This window comes from Somniosus microcephalus, unplaced genomic scaffold, assembly GCF_052327205.1.
Source record: "Somniosus microcephalus isolate GS21.2 unplaced genomic scaffold, FLI_Smic_1.0 unresolved_chr5, whole genome shotgun sequence".
In the NCBI taxonomy this organism is placed as follows: Eukaryota; Metazoa; Chordata; class Chondrichthyes; order Squaliformes; family Somniosidae; genus Somniosus; species Somniosus microcephalus.
The window spans coordinates 45636827-45652093 of NW_028225183.1; the positions used below are offsets into that span (position 1 = coordinate 45636827).

At 43.6% G+C, this 15267-nt stretch overlaps 1 protein-coding gene across 1 annotated transcript; it reads right to left on the reverse strand.

Annotated features, from left to right (window-relative positions):
- Positions 1-874: 874 nt before the first annotated feature.
- LOC147088093 (histone H2B-like) lies at positions 875-1307 on the reverse strand. The gene has a single exon (XM_085977912.1). The coding sequence runs from the start codon at positions 1293-1295 to the stop codon at positions 921-923; it is 375 nt and encodes a 124-aa protein (XP_085834038.1). The 5' UTR covers positions 1296-1307; the 3' UTR covers positions 875-920.
- Positions 1308-15267: the final 13960 nt, after the last annotated feature.

The window sequence follows — 15267 nt, forward strand, 5'->3', positions numbered from 1 at the left end:
TCCTCCCACATCTGTCGTTCTTATACTTTCTGGAGGAATGAAGACAGCCTACTTGTGATTGGTCTCTCTGTGGTGAATTTCATTGGTGTTTTCCGGTGACCAATTACAGTCCGGTTTTCCCGCCAATGAAAAGAGGGGGAAAATAACTGTACTCAACGATTTTTTAAATTCAGAAACCCCGCCAGTATTTTCCTAAACGAGCGAATTAAATTAATAAATCACCATAAGCAAATTCTAGGCTGTTACAATCAGGATTAATTTCGGGTTCAATATTGAGTTTACACGGGCGGGATTAAATTCCCATTGATTCTGTAACGGGACACATTCCAACTCAATCTGTGTAAAAGTGAGGATTCACAGATTATCGATCGATCCTTTGCACAGGCGCTGCTGCGGGAGTGAAACCAGATCTGGGAGTCCTGCTGTGAGAAAAGAGGGGCAGAGTGTTCAAACTGACCCCGTTCTAATCTCTAATAACTCCCATTCCGGGTTGTTACAATGCAGCAAATCTCCGATTAATAAACGGATGGACTCCCAACTTGCTTTAGAAAAATGCAAAGGTCTTGACAGAGAACGAGGTGACTGAAATAGGAACCTCACACCCAAAACAAGCTTTTAATTAGTCGGCTGGCGCTGCAAATAAACGGGTCAGAGAGCAAAGGCAAAGTGCGACCAAGGACCGTGTTTGTGTTTTAGTGGTCGGGATATACAACATCGACGTTAAGGGCGATCCGGTCAATGAAACTGCTTATCTGAGAGTTAAAAACTACATCTACAGCTGGAACTTCAAACGTTCTTAATAATTACAGTAAATTGAATCTACAAGGCGATGCGTTGTGTAGCTCGTTCAGAGAGATAGTGGGTGGCCCTTAAAAGAGCCGTTGTGTTTTGGGTTTGTTCTTTCAGGACAGCGTGGAGTTTTACTTGGAGCTGGTGTATTTGGTCACCGCCTTTGTCCCTTCCGACACGGCGTGCTTGGCCAGCTCCCCGGGCAGCAGCAGGCGCACGGCGGTCTGGATCTCCCGGGAACTGATGGTGTGCCGCTTGTTGTAATGGGTCAGGCGGGAAGCCTCACCCGCGATGCGCTCGAAAACATCGTTCACAAACGAGTTCATGATGCTCATGGCCTTGGAGGAGATGCCGGTGTCAGGGTGAACCTGCTTCATCACTTTGTAGATGTAGATGGAGTAACTCTCCTTCCTCGACTTTCTGCGCTTCTTGCCGCCCTTCGCTGCCGGTTTAGTGACGGTTTTCTTAGCGCCCTTCTTAGCAGCTGTCTTCTTTTCGTCCACCATTCTTAAGCTCGATTTCAGCAACAAAACGACTCAAACCCGCTCCGCGCTCGGAATATATAGGCAACCCCACAGTCCTATGCTAATGAGGGATGGGTGAAGGCAATGATTGTGATTGGCTGGTTAGGAATGATGTCAATTTCCATTCTTCTGCATATCTCTGATTGGCTTCTTTAGGTATCCAATCAGACTGAGTGTTTGCCACCAGTACGCCCCCTGCAAGTGCGTGTGTGACATCTGCCCATTCACCATTTCCCAGACCATCTTCCAGGGCCGCAAACACTCCTTCCGGACGGGATAGCCAGTTAGATAGACTTCCTCCAATTTGTGCACTATATTCACGCATTGCGGTGTGGTCTCCGCCACTTTAGTTCTGCATCTGCCAATCTCTAATACTGTGTGTGGGGATAGTTCTGTATCACTCAGTCTCTGCCGTCCTTGCGGGCTCCGTGCGTCCCAGGCAGCTAAGTGTCCTTTGTTGATTGGTGCGCTCGGCTCATTAAGAAAAAAGCATTTCACTGACTGGATTTCACTTGTTGTATTTGGTTATGTGACAAATAAAATTGAAATTGAAATAGAATTGATTTATGTAAGTGTAGGAATCATTCTCAATCTCAGTCTCTGTTACGGTATGTGAGTGTGGAATCCTTTAGTTTCCTGTCCGTCACTTTTTTTTTATTCGTTCATGGGATGTGGGCATCGCTGGCAAGGACAGCATTTATTGCCCATCCCTAATTGCCCTTTGAGAAGTTTTTGGTGAGACAGGTTCTTGAACCGCTGCAGTCCGTGTGATGAAGGTACTCCCACAGTGCTGTTAGGGAGGGAGTTCCAGGATTTTAAGCCAGTGACGAAGGAGCGGCGATAGAATAGACAGTGCTTGATGGCTGGTGTGGACATGATGGGCCGAAGGGCCTCTTTCTGTGCTGTATAACTCTATGACTCTATGACTATGACTAAGTGTCAGGGTGGGATTCTATCTTGTACCATGTGTCAGTGTTGTTATTGATTCTGAATCTGTCATTTTCTGGTAGAGTGTGAGTCTGAGATTCATTCAACATCTGCCTGTCACTAGGACGGTGTGCCAGACTGAGATTCATTCTGCATCTGTCTGTCACTGGTACTGATTGTCAGTGTGTGAGTCATTCTGTATCTGTCAGTCTCTGGTACTGATTGTGAGTGTGTGAGTCATTCTGTATCTGTCAGTCTCTGGTACTGATTGTGAGTGTGTGAGTCATTCTGTATCTGTCAGTCTCTGGTACTGATTGTGAGTGTGTGAGTCATTCTGTATCTGTCAGTCTCTGGTACTGATTGTGAGTGTGCGAGTTATTCTGTATCTGTCAGTCTCTGGTACTGATTGTGACTGTGGGAGTCATTCTGTATCTGTCAGTCTCTGGTACTGATTGTGAGTGTGTGAGTCATTCTGTATCTGTCAGTCTCTGGTACTGATTGTGAGTGTGTGAGTCAATCTGTATCTGTCAGTCTCTGGTACTGATTGTGAGTGTGTGAGTCATTCTGTATCTGTCAGTCTCTGGTACTGATTGTGAGTGTGGGACTCCTTCTGGATCTGTCAGTCTCTGGTACTGATTGTGAGTGTGCGAGTCATTCTGTATCCATCAGTCTCTGGTACTGATTGTGAGTGTGTGAGTCATTCTGTATCTGTCAGTCTCTGGTACTGATTGTGAGTGTGTGAGTCATTCTGTATCTGTCAGTCTCTGGTACTGATTGTGAGTGTGTGAGTCATTCTGTATCTGTCAGTCTCTGGTACTGATTGTGAGTGTGTGAGTCATTCTGTATCTGTCAGTCTCTGGTACTGATTGTGAGTGTGGGAGTCATTCTGTATCTGTCAGTCTCTGGTACTGATTGTGAGTGTGTGAGTCATTCTGTATCTGTCAGTCTCTGGTACTGATTGTGAGTGTGTGAGTCATTCTGTATCTGTCAGTCTCTGGTACTGCTTGTGAGTGTGGGACTCATTCTGTATCTGTCAGTCTCTGGTACTGATTGTGAGTGTGTGAGTCATTCTGTATCTGTCAGTCTCTGGTACTGATTGTGAGTGTGTGAGTCATTCTGTATCTGTCAGTCTCTGGTACTGATTGTGAGTGTGTGAGTCATTCTGGATCTATCAGTCTCTGGTACTGATTGTGAGTGTGGGACTCATTCTGGATCTGTCAGTCTCTGGTACTGCTTGTGAGTGTGTGAGTCATTCTGTATCTGTCAGTCTCTGGTACTGATTGTGAGTGTGTGAGTCATTCTGGATCTATCAGTCTCTGGTACTGATTGTGAGTGTGGGATTCATTCTGGATCTGTCAGTCTCTGGTACTGCTTGTGAGTGTGTGAGTCATTCTGGATCTGTCAGTCTCTGGTACTGCTTGTGAGTGTGTGAGTCATTCTGGATCTGTCAGTCTCTGGTACTGGATGTTAGTGTCCAATTAGTTCGGAATCAGTCTGTCTCTTGTACTGTCTTTCAGCGAAGAATTCTGCATGAATCTGCTACTCACTCGGGTTATGAAAGTGGGAATCGTACTGCATCTATCAGTCTCTGCCACTTGATGTTAGTTTGAGATTCATTCCATTTCTGCTAGTACCTGGTACTGTATGTGAATGTGGGACTAAATCTACATGTAAATCAATTGTACTGCATGTAATTGTGGCCTCATTCTGTATCTGCCAGGCCCTCTGATGCACTGTCTGTCAGTCTCTGTTCTGTATGTGTGTGCTAGAGTATTATATATCTGTCAATCTCTGGTACTGTATGTGAGAGTGAGATTCATTTTGCACCAATCAGTCTTTAATGTGGGGCTCACTTTGTCTCTATCATTTGCTGGTACTGTGTACGAGTGTGTATTAATTCTGGGTCTGTCACCGTCTGATAATCTGTGTCAGTGTGAGATTCATTCTCTTTCTCTGCCAATCTGTGATACTGTATGTGAGTTTGAGATTTATTCTATATCTGTCATTTCCTGGTATGGCATGTGAGTTTGGGATTTATTCTGTACTGTATGCTAGATTTAGATTAATTCTGTCTCTGTCATTATCTGGTAATGTATGAGGAGAGATTGGGTCGATTAGGCCTATATTCGCTAGAGTTTTGAAGAATAAGAGGGGATCTCATTGAAACTTATAAAATTCTAACAGGACTAGACAGAGTAGATGCAGGAAAAATGTTCCCGATGACAGGGGAGTTCAGAATCAGGGGTCACAGTCTAAGGATAAGGGGTAAGCCATTTAGGACTGAGCTGAGGAGGGATTGAGCTGGTGAACCTGTGGAATTCTCTGCCACACAGGGCAGTTGAGGCCAATTCATTAAATATATTCAAGGAGGAGTTGGATATATTTCTTGAGGCTAAAGGGATCAAGGGATATGGGGAGAAAGCAGAGACAGGGTACTGAATTTGGATGATTAGCCATGATCTCATTAAATGGCGGAGCGGGCTCGAGGGGCCAAATGGCCTACTCCTGCTCCAAAATCTAAGTTTCTATGTATGAGAGTGTGAGATTCATGCTGAGTATCTGTCATCTCTGATGCTGTATGTGAATATCAGTTTAATTCTGTCTGTCACTGTCTGGTACTGTATGTAAGTGTGAGATTTATTCTGTGTGTCTGTCTCTGATACAAATGTAAGAAGTCACACAACACCAGGTTATAGTCCAACAGCTTTATTTGAAATCACAAGCTTTCGGAGCGCTGCTCCTTCGTCAGGTGAAGAGGAGAAATGCATATAGACACAGCACATATAGTCAGAGAATACTGCCAGATGATTACAGGTAATCTTTCTAACTGCCCTTTATCACACCTCGGCAGAAAGATAATCACAGCAATCAAAGGTGTGAATAGTGTCTCTGATACAGTATGTGAGTGTGAGATTTATTCTGTGTGTCTGTCTCTGATACAGTATGTGAGTGTGAGATTTATTCTGTGTGTCTGTCTCTGATACAGTATGTGAGTGTGAGATTTATTCTGTGTGTCTGTCTCTGATACAGTATGTGAGTGTGAGATTTATTCTGTGTGTCTGTCTCTGATACAGTATGTGAGTGTGAGATTTATTCTGTGTGTCTGTCTCTGATACAGTATGTGAGTGTGAGATTTATTCTGTGTGTCTGTCTCTGATACAGTATGTGAGTGTGAGATTTATCCTGTGTGTCTGTCTCTGATACAGTATGTGAGTGTGAGATTTATTCTGTGTGTCTGTCTCTGATACAGTATGTGAGTGTGAGATTTATTCTGTGTGTCTGTCTCTGATACAGTATGTGAGTGTGAGATTTATTCTGTGTGTCTGTCTCTGATACAGTATGTGAGTGTGAGATTTATTCTGTGTGTCTGTCTCTGATACAGTATGTGAGTGTGAGATTTATTCTGTGTGTCTGTCTCTGATACAGTATGTGAGTGTGAGATTTATTCTGTGTGTCTGTCTCTGATACAGTATGTGAGTGTGAGATTTATTCTGTGTGTCTGTCTCTGATACAGTATGTGAGTGTGAGATTTATTCTGTGTGTCTGTCTCTGATACAGTATGTGAGTGTGAGATTTATTCTGTGTGTCTGTCTCTGATACAGTATGTGAGTGTGAGATTTATTCTGTGTGTCTGTCTCTGATACAGTATGTGAGTGTGAGATTTATTCTGCACCTGTCAGTCTCTGATACAGTATGTGAGTGTGAGATTTATTCTGTGTGTCTGTCTCTGATACAGTATGTGAGTGTGAGATTTATTCTGTGTGTCTGTCTCTGATACAGTATGTGAGTGTGAGATTTATTCTGTGTGTCTGTCTCTGATACAGTATGTGAGTGTGAGATTTATTCTGTGTGTCTGTCTCTGATACAGTATGTGAGTGTGAGATTTATTCTGTGTGTCTGTCTCTGATACAGTATGTGAGTGTGAGATTTATTCTGCACCTGTCAGTCTCTGATACAGTATGTGAGTGTGAGATTTATTCTGTGTGTCTGTCTCTGATACAGTATGTGAGTGTGAGATTTATTCTGTGTGTCTGTCTCTGATACAGTATGTGAGTGTGAGATTTATTCTGTGTGTCTGTCTCTGATACAGTATGTGAGTGTGAGATTTATTCTGTGTGTCTGTCTCTGATACAGTATGTGAGTGTGAGATTTATTCTGTCTGTCTGTCTCTGATACAGTATGTGAGTGTGAGATTTATTCTGTGTGTCTGTCTCTGATACAGTATGTGAGTGTGAGATTTATCCTGCACCTGTCAGTCTCTGACAATCTGTTTCAGTGCGGATTGATTCTGTATTAGTCAGTGTCTGATGCTCCATGTGACAGTGAGGTACATTCTGTGGCTCTCAGTTTCTGGTATTATGTTTGAGAGTGAGATTCATTCTGTATCAGACGTCTTTAATACTCTGTATCAGATTGGAATTCACTTTGTCTCAATCATTTTCTGGTTCTGTATATGAGTGTGAGATTCATTCTCTCTTTGTCAGTCTATGATTCTATATGTGAGAGTTAGATTAATTCAGTATCTCTCTGTCTCTGGTGTTGTATGAAAGTGTGGGATTCATTCGGTATATATTAGTCTCTGATCCAGTGTATGAGAGTTAAATTAATTCTGTATCTGTCAGTCTCTGGTACTGTGTGTGAGAGTGAGGTTCATTCTACTTGGACTGAGCCCTCACCCCATGATACCGAGAATTCGAACCCGAGTCAGCTCGCTAGGAAGGGCAGCTGGGCTCATCACTGTACCACCATCGCTCTCATTTTAAATTGAAAGCCTCTGTATTTACAGATCACTCGCCAAAGGTCTTTGGAGCTTTAGTCAGGACGAATAGCACTTGCAATCATCTTAATCTGAACGTAAACAAGATGTTCAGGTTATTTCTCTCCAATTAAAATAGTTGCTGATGAATGGTTATCGTGTTGCAGTACAGGCTGGCAGCCAGGAGATGGCACCAACCACTAATAGTTTGGAGTGTGCGGATTGTGTCCACACATCCAGACCGCCGTGAGTCTGGCGCTGCCCGGGGAGCTGGCCAAGCACGGGGTGTCGGAGGGGACAATGCCGGAGGCCATTGCAAATACATTTCACAACGCTCAGAAACAGCATTAATTTAGTCGAATAATTCATTCGGGCCATCGTAATCACAGAACATTAATGTGAGCGCGGGTTTTTTCTGTATCTCAGTTTCTGATATGTGAATGTGGGTTTTATTCTGTACCTGTCTATTTCTGGCATGGAACAATGGGTAAAATGCTGTAGCTCTCAGTCTCTGGTATGTTAGTGTGGGTTTATTTCGTATTAGAAGTCTCTGGTGTGTGAATGCGGTTTTTAGCTGTCATAAATTAATGGATTCAAAACGGCACAGAAGGAGGTCATTCGGCCCATCGAGTCCGTGCCGGCTATCTGAAGAGCAATCAGTCAGTCCCATTCCCCCGCTCTATCCCCGTAGCCCTGCAAGTTTATTTCCCTCAAGCGCCTCTCCAGTCTCCCCTTGAATACACTGAGTGCCTCCGCTTTCACTACTTCTGTCAGCAACGAGTAACAGGTCCTCACCAATCGCTGCGTAAAAAAGTTTTTGGTCACATCCCCTCTGTATCTCTTGCCCAAAACCTGAAATATATGTCCCCTAGTCCTTGTACCATGAACTAGGGGGACCAGCCTTTCCCCGTCTCGCCTGTCCAAATCCATCATAATCTTGCACACCTCTATCAATTCACCCCTCAACCTCCTTTGCTCTAAAGAAAACAAATCCAGCTTCTCCAACCTGTCCTTGTAGCTAAGATCCCCCATCCCGGGGACCATTCTGGTAAATCTCCTCTGCAGCCTCGCAAGTGAATCACATCCTTTCTAAAGTGTGGTGACCAGAACTGGACGCAATACTCCAGTTGGGCCTAACTAGCGCTTTATAAAGGTTTAGCATAACTTCTGTACTTTTGTACGAATACCTCTATTTATGAAGCCGAAGATCCCATATGCTTTGCTAACCACTCTCTCAAAATGTCTCCCCCCCACCTTCAGAGGGATCTATGCACGTTAACTCCCAGGTCCCTCTGTCCCTGCACACTCTTTAAAACTGTGCCGTGAAGTGTATATTGCCTCTCCCTGTTCCTGCTGCCAAAATGCATCACCTCACACGTCTCTGTATTAAATTCTTTCAGATTCTGGCATGTGAGTGTGGATTTTATTTTGTATCTGTCAGTCTTTGTTGTGTGTGTGGCTTTATTCTGTATCTTTCCGTATCTGCTAAGTGAGTGGTGTTTTCATTTGTATCATTCAGACTCTGCTATGTGAGTGGGATTTTATTCTGTATCTGTCAGTTTTGGTTATGAAATGTGGGTTTTAATCAGTCCATGCCGGTTTCTGGTATGTGAGATTGGCTATTTCCCTGTATCTGTAAGTTTATGATATGTGAGTGTATGTTTCATTCTGTATCTCTCAGTTTCTTTTAGGTAAGTATGAGTTTTACTCTGTATCTCTCAATCTGTGGTATGCGAGTCTGGTTTTTACTGTCTATTTCTTAATCTCTGGTACGTGATTGTGGATTTTACCCTATACCTGTGAGTTTCTGGTATGTGAGTATGGATTTCACTCTGTACCTGTCAGTCTCTGGTATGTAAGTGTGGTTTTCCTCTGTATCGTTCATGCTCTGGGATGTGAGTGTGTACACTGCAACTTTCATTTCCTCGTATTTGAGGGGGATTTTTTTCTGTACCTTTCAGTTTCTGGTGAGTTACCCCAGGTTTTGCACTGTACTTGTCAATTTATGTTATGTGAGAGTGGGTTTTAATCAGTACCTGTCAGTTTCTTGTACGTCAGTGTCTATTTGAATCTGTATTGTCAGTTTCTGGTATGTGAGTGGGATGTTGTGCTGTACCTGTCAGTTACTGGTATGTCAGTGTTTTTTCCCTCTACCTGCCAGCTTCAGGTAAGTTAGTGAAATTTTGTTCTGTACCTGTCAGTTTCTGGTATGTGAGTGGGGTTTTGTCCTGTACCTGTCAGTTTCTGGTATGTGAGTGTGGTGTTGTCCTATACCTGTCAGTTTCTGGTATGTGAGTGAGGTTTTGTTCTGCACCTGTCAGTTTCTGGTATGTGAGTGGTATTTTGCCCTGTACCTGTCAGTTTCTGGTATGTGAGTGTGGTTATTTCCTGTACCTGTCAGTTTCTGGTATGTGAGTGTGGTTATTTCCTGTACCTGTCAGTTTCTGGTATGTGAGTAGGGTTTTGTCCAGTACCTGTCAGTTTCTGGTATGTGAGTGGTATTTTGCCCTGTACATGTCAGTTTCTGGTATAGATAGATTATGAAAGTAAATTAGCAAAAAATATAAAAACAGACAGTAAAAGTTTCTATAGTTATATAAAAAGAAAAAGGGTGGCTAAAGTAAATGTTGGTCCCTTAGAGGATGAGACCGGGAAATTAATGGTGGGAAACATGGAGATGGCAAAAACACTGAACAATTATTTTGTATCAGTCTTTACAGTAGAGGACACTAAGAATATCCCAACACTGGACAAACAGGGGGCTCTAGGGGGGGAGGAACTAAATACGATTAAAATCACTAAGGAAGTGGTACTTGGTAAAATAATGGGACTCAAGGCGGATAAATCCCCTGGACCTGATGGCTTGCATCCCAGGGTCTTGAGGGAAGTAGCGGTAGGGATTGTGGATGCATTGGTAATAATTTTCCAAAACTCACTGGACTCAGCAAAGGTCCCGGCAGATTGGAAAACTGCTAATGTAACACCCTTATTTAAAAAGGGTAGTAGGCAGAAGGCTGGAAACTATAGACCTGTTAGCCTAACATCTGTGGTTGGTAAAATGTTAGAGTCCATTATTAAGGAGACAGTAACGGGACATTTGGATAAACATAATTTAATAGGGCAAACTCAGCATGGTTTCATGAAGGGGAAGTCATGTTTAACAAATTTGCTTGAGTTTTTTGAGGAAGTAACATACAGGGTGGATAAAGGGGAACCAGTGGACGTAGTGTATTTAGACTTCCAAAAGGCATTTGACAAGGTGCCACACAAAAGATTATTGCTCAAGATAAAAAATCACGGGATTGGGGGTAATATTCTGGCGTGGGTGGAGGATTGGCTCTCTAACAGAAAGCAGAGAGTTGGGATAAATGGTTCGTTCTCAGATTGGCAACCAGTAACTAGTGGTGTTCCGCAGGGGTCAGTGCTGGGTCCCCAACTCTTTACAATCTATATTAACGATTTGGAGGAGGGGACCGAGTGTAACATATCAAAGTTTGCAGATGATACAAAGATGGGAGGGAAAGTAGTGAGTGAGGAGGACATAAAAAACCTGCAAAGGGACATAGACAGGCTAAGTAAGTGGGCAGAGATTTGGCAGATGGAATACAATACTGGAAAGTGTGAGGTTATGCACTTTGGCAGGAAAAATCATAGAGCAAGTTATTATCTTAATGGCAAGAAACTGGAAAGTACTGTAGTACAAAGGGATCTGGGGGTCCTGGTGCACGAAACTCAAAAAGTTAGTATGCAGGTGCAACAAGTGATTAAGAAGGCCAATGGAATGTTGGCTTTTATTGCTAGGGGGTTGGAATATAAAAACAGGGAGGTATTGCTGCAGTTGTACAAGGTATTGGTGAGGCCGCACCTGGAATACTGCATACAGTTTTGGTGTCCATACTTAAGAAAAGACATACTTGCTCTCGAGTCAGTACAAAGAAGGTTCACTCGGTTAATCCCGGGGATGAGGGGGTGGTCATATGAGGAGAGGTTGAGTAGATTGGGACTCTACTCATTGGAGTTCAGAAGAATGAGAGGCGATCTTATTGAAACATATAAGATTGTGAAGGGGCTTGATCGGGTGGATGCGGTGAGGATGTTCCCAATGATGGGTGAAACTAGAACTAGGGGGCATAATCTTAAAATAAGGGGCTGCTCATTCAAAACTGAGATGAGGAGAAACTTCTTCACTCAGAGGGTGGTAGGTTTGTGGAATTTGCTGCCCCAGAAAGCTGTGGAAGCTACATCATTAAATAAATTTAAAACAGAAATAGATAGTTTCCTAGAAGTAAAGGGAATAAAGGGTTACGGGGAGCGGGCAGGAAATTGGACATGAGTCTGGGTTCGGAATGGTCATGGCCCTGTGGGTAGTGGAGCGGGCCCAGGGGCCGTGTAGCCTTGTTCTGCTCCTACTGTGTTCTAATTCTGTTAGATTTCAGGAGATGGTTTTATTCCTGTTCCTGGCTGGGGTGGAGATCGCCTTTACAGAAGGTAAGTACTGTAGAAAATATAGGGACAGAGTGATCTCCTGGAAGAATTTCGATCGCCTAGATGGGTCGGAGAGGAATTTCCCAGATTTTTTTCTCCCAAATTGGCCATTGGGTCTTTATCTGGTTTTTCGCCTCTCCCGGGAGATCACATGGGTTCGGGTGGATGCAGAGTGATAGAAGATTTGAGGTTAGGATCAGATCAGCCATGATCTTATTGAATGGTGGAGCAGGCTCGAGGGGCCGATTGGCCTACTCCTGCTCCTATTTCTTATGTTCTTATGTTCTTATGTGAGTGGTATTTTGTCCAGTACCTGTCAGTTTCTGGTATGTGAGTGGTATTTTGCCCTGTACATGTCAGTTTCTGGTATGTGAGTGGGGTTTTGTTCAGTACATGTCAGTTTCTGGTATGTGAGTGGTATTTTGTCCCGTACCTGTCAGTTTCTGGTATGTGAGTGGTATTTTGCCCTGTACTTGTCAGTTTCTGGTATGTGAGTGTGGTTATTTCCTGTACCTGTCAGTTTCTGGTACGTGAGTGTGGTATTGTCCTGTACCTGTTGGAAAGTGTGAGGTTATGCACTTTGGCAGAAAAATCAAAGAGCAAGTTATTATCTAAATGGAGAGAAACTGCAAAGTGATCTGGGGATTCTGGTGCATGAAACACAATAATTAGTATGCAGGTGCAGCAGGTGATCAGGAAGGCCAATGGAATCTTGGCTTTTAATGCAAGGGGGATGGAGTATAAAAACAGGGAAGTCTTGCTGCAGTTATACAGGGTATTGGTGAGGCCACACCTGGAATACTGCGTGCAGTTTTGGTTTCCATATTTAAGAAAAGTTATACTTGCTCTCGAGGTGGTTCAGAGAAGGTTCACTCGGTTGATTCCGGAGATGAGGGGGTTGACGTATGAGGAAAGGTTGAGTAGGTTGAGACTCTACTCATTGGATTTCAGAAGAATGAGAGGCGATCTTATGGAAACATATAAGATTGTGAGTGGCCTTGATCGGGTGGATGCGGGGAGGATGTTTCCACTGACGGGTGAGACTAGAACTAGGGGACATAATCTAGGAATAAGGGGCTGCGCATTCAAAACTGAGATGAGGAGAAACTTCTTCACTCCGAGGGTAGTAAACCTATGGAATTTGCTACCCCAGAGAGCTCTGGAAGCTGCAACATTGAATAAATTTAAAATGGAGATAGACAGTTTCCTAGCACATAAGGGAATTAGGGGTTACGGGGAGAGGGCAGGGAAGTGGACGTGAGTCTAGATTCGGATCAGCCATGATCCTATTGAATGGCGGAGCAGGCCAGAGTGGCCGTATGGCCTACTCCTGCTCTTACTTCTTATGTTCTTATGTACCTGTCAGTTTCTGGTTTGTGAGTGTGGTTATATCAAGTACCTGTCAGTTTCTGGTTTGTGAGTGTGGTTATATCCTGTACCTCTCAATTTCTGGTAAGTGAGTGTGTTTTATCCTGTGCCTGTCAGCTTCTGGTATATGATTTGGGTTAATGACCTGTACCTGTCAGTTTCTGGTATATGAGTGTGATTTTACACTGTACCTGTCAGTTTCTGGTATCTGAGTGGGGTTTTGTCCTGTACCTGTCAATTTCTGCTATGTGAATTGTGTTCTGTCCTGTACCTGTCAGTTTCTGGTGTCTGTGTGGATTTTGTTCTGTACCTGTCTGATTATTGTATGTTTGTGCGGGTTTTGTGCTGTAGCTCTCAGTTTGTGTTATATGAGTAAAGGTTTTATTCAGTACAGCACCAGCCAGTTCCTGGTAAGGGAGTGTAGATTTTAGTCATTATCCGTCACTCTCTGGGATATCAGTGTGAGTTTTACCCCATTTCTGCTCATCACTAGGATGTGCGTGAGAGTTTTACTCTCTATCTGTCAGACTCTGGGATGTGAGTGTGGTTTTATTCTCTATCTGTCAGTTTCTGGTATGTGTGTGTGGGTTTTTTATGTATCTGTCAATCTCTATTACATGAATGTGGATTTTACTCTGTGTCTGTCAGTCACTGCTGTGTGAGGTTGTGTTTGACTCTACAGCTTTCAATCTCTGGGATGTGAGAGAAGATTTATTTCTGTTAATATAGTCTCTGGAATGTGCATGCGGATTTTCCTCTGTAACTGTCAGATTCTGTCAGAATTTGTGTTTTATTCAAGTGTGTGAGTGTGGATTTCACTCTGGATCTGTCATTAACCGGGATGCAGGTGTGGGTTTTATCTGTACCTTTCAGTTTCTGGTGAATGACTGGATTTCACTCTCTACCTGTCTGTATCTGGTATGTGAGTGTAAGTTTCTGTTTATCTGTCTGTGTGTAGTCTGGGAGTGTGGATTTCACTCTGTGACCTTCTACCTCTGTTGTGGGAGTGTGGGTTTTCCTCTGCATCTGTCAGTCATCAATCTGTTACTGGAAGTGATTATGTTTCATTCTCAATCTGTCGTTCTGTGAGTGATAATGTACTTACTGTGTGTGAGAAGGAGCTGCCTGCAATCCCCCTTTTGTTCAGGTTGGAGCAATTATCTCATTTATTCTGCCTCACTGAAGTATCTTGCTACGAGAATAATAATATGAGAACAATATTAGTTATAAGTTATGGACAGCTGCGGGTAGAATATAAAAGTGATGTTATAATTAATGTGTCTATTTATAATAAAGTAAAGTACCTGGAGAGAAGAAACCGTGATACTAACAGTGTCATTGTCTGACCTCACTGCAGTACAGCGGCACTCAGATTCTCTGCACCAACTGTGTAGGACGGGTCTATAGTAAGTTATCAGCATCCAGACACAACCCAAAGCCAGCACCGGACCATGAATGGGACCACCCTATTGGCACAGTCCAGGTTTTTATCTCCCATTCCCATGGAACTACCTGTACATTTCAAGGATGGCTTACTGGAATATAACCACAGGTACCTGGGCTGTACAAAAATTGATTTTAATCTATCGAAAACGAGTTGAGGGCCTGAGTAGTTAACAGAATGTCTCAGAACTCGAGAATGGCCTCTCCCTTCCCCCACTCACTCCATGTTCCGGAACTACTTCCTGTTCCACTGGGCCTCTTTCAATCAGTCTCCCGACTGCTGCTGAATTTATCCTGAACCAAAACCATTCTGCGGACACAGACCCAATGTGATGTGCTGTTGTTTGCTCCCTTATTCCCTGGTGTGTTCAACGATCATCAGCCGAGCACAGAGGAAACGGCCCCTGCGGGCAGAGCTGGGGGAGGGGAGCCCGCATGGTGCTTCCTGTCGCTTTAAACACTGTGCGGGGAGAGGGGGAGGAGCAGACTTCTGTTTAGAGTGCAAGCGCAGTGTTTGCATCTCTTTCATGTAGAATTAAAATATTTCGCTGTGTGAGAAACGCCCTGCTCCTTGTGAGATCCCCAAGTGGATTATTCCCACAGGATTTGTAAATTGTCCAATTAAGAAACGCCTATCCAGTCTCCCCTTGAAAACATTGCGTGTCTCCGCTTTCACCACTTCTGTCGGCTGCGAGTTCCAGGTCATCACCAATCACTGTGTAAAAAAGTTTTTGGTCACATCCCCCCTGTATTTCTTCTCCAAAACCTTAAATCTTAAATCTGTCTCCCCTAGTCCTTGTATCATCAACTAGTGGGAACAGCCTTTCCCCGTCTAGCCTGTCATAATTCATCATAATCTTGTAGACCTCTATCAAATCACACCACATCCACCTTTGCTCTAATGAAAACAAATCCAGCTTCTCCAACCTGTCCTTGTAGCTAAGATCCGCGATCCCCAGAACCATTCTGGTAAAT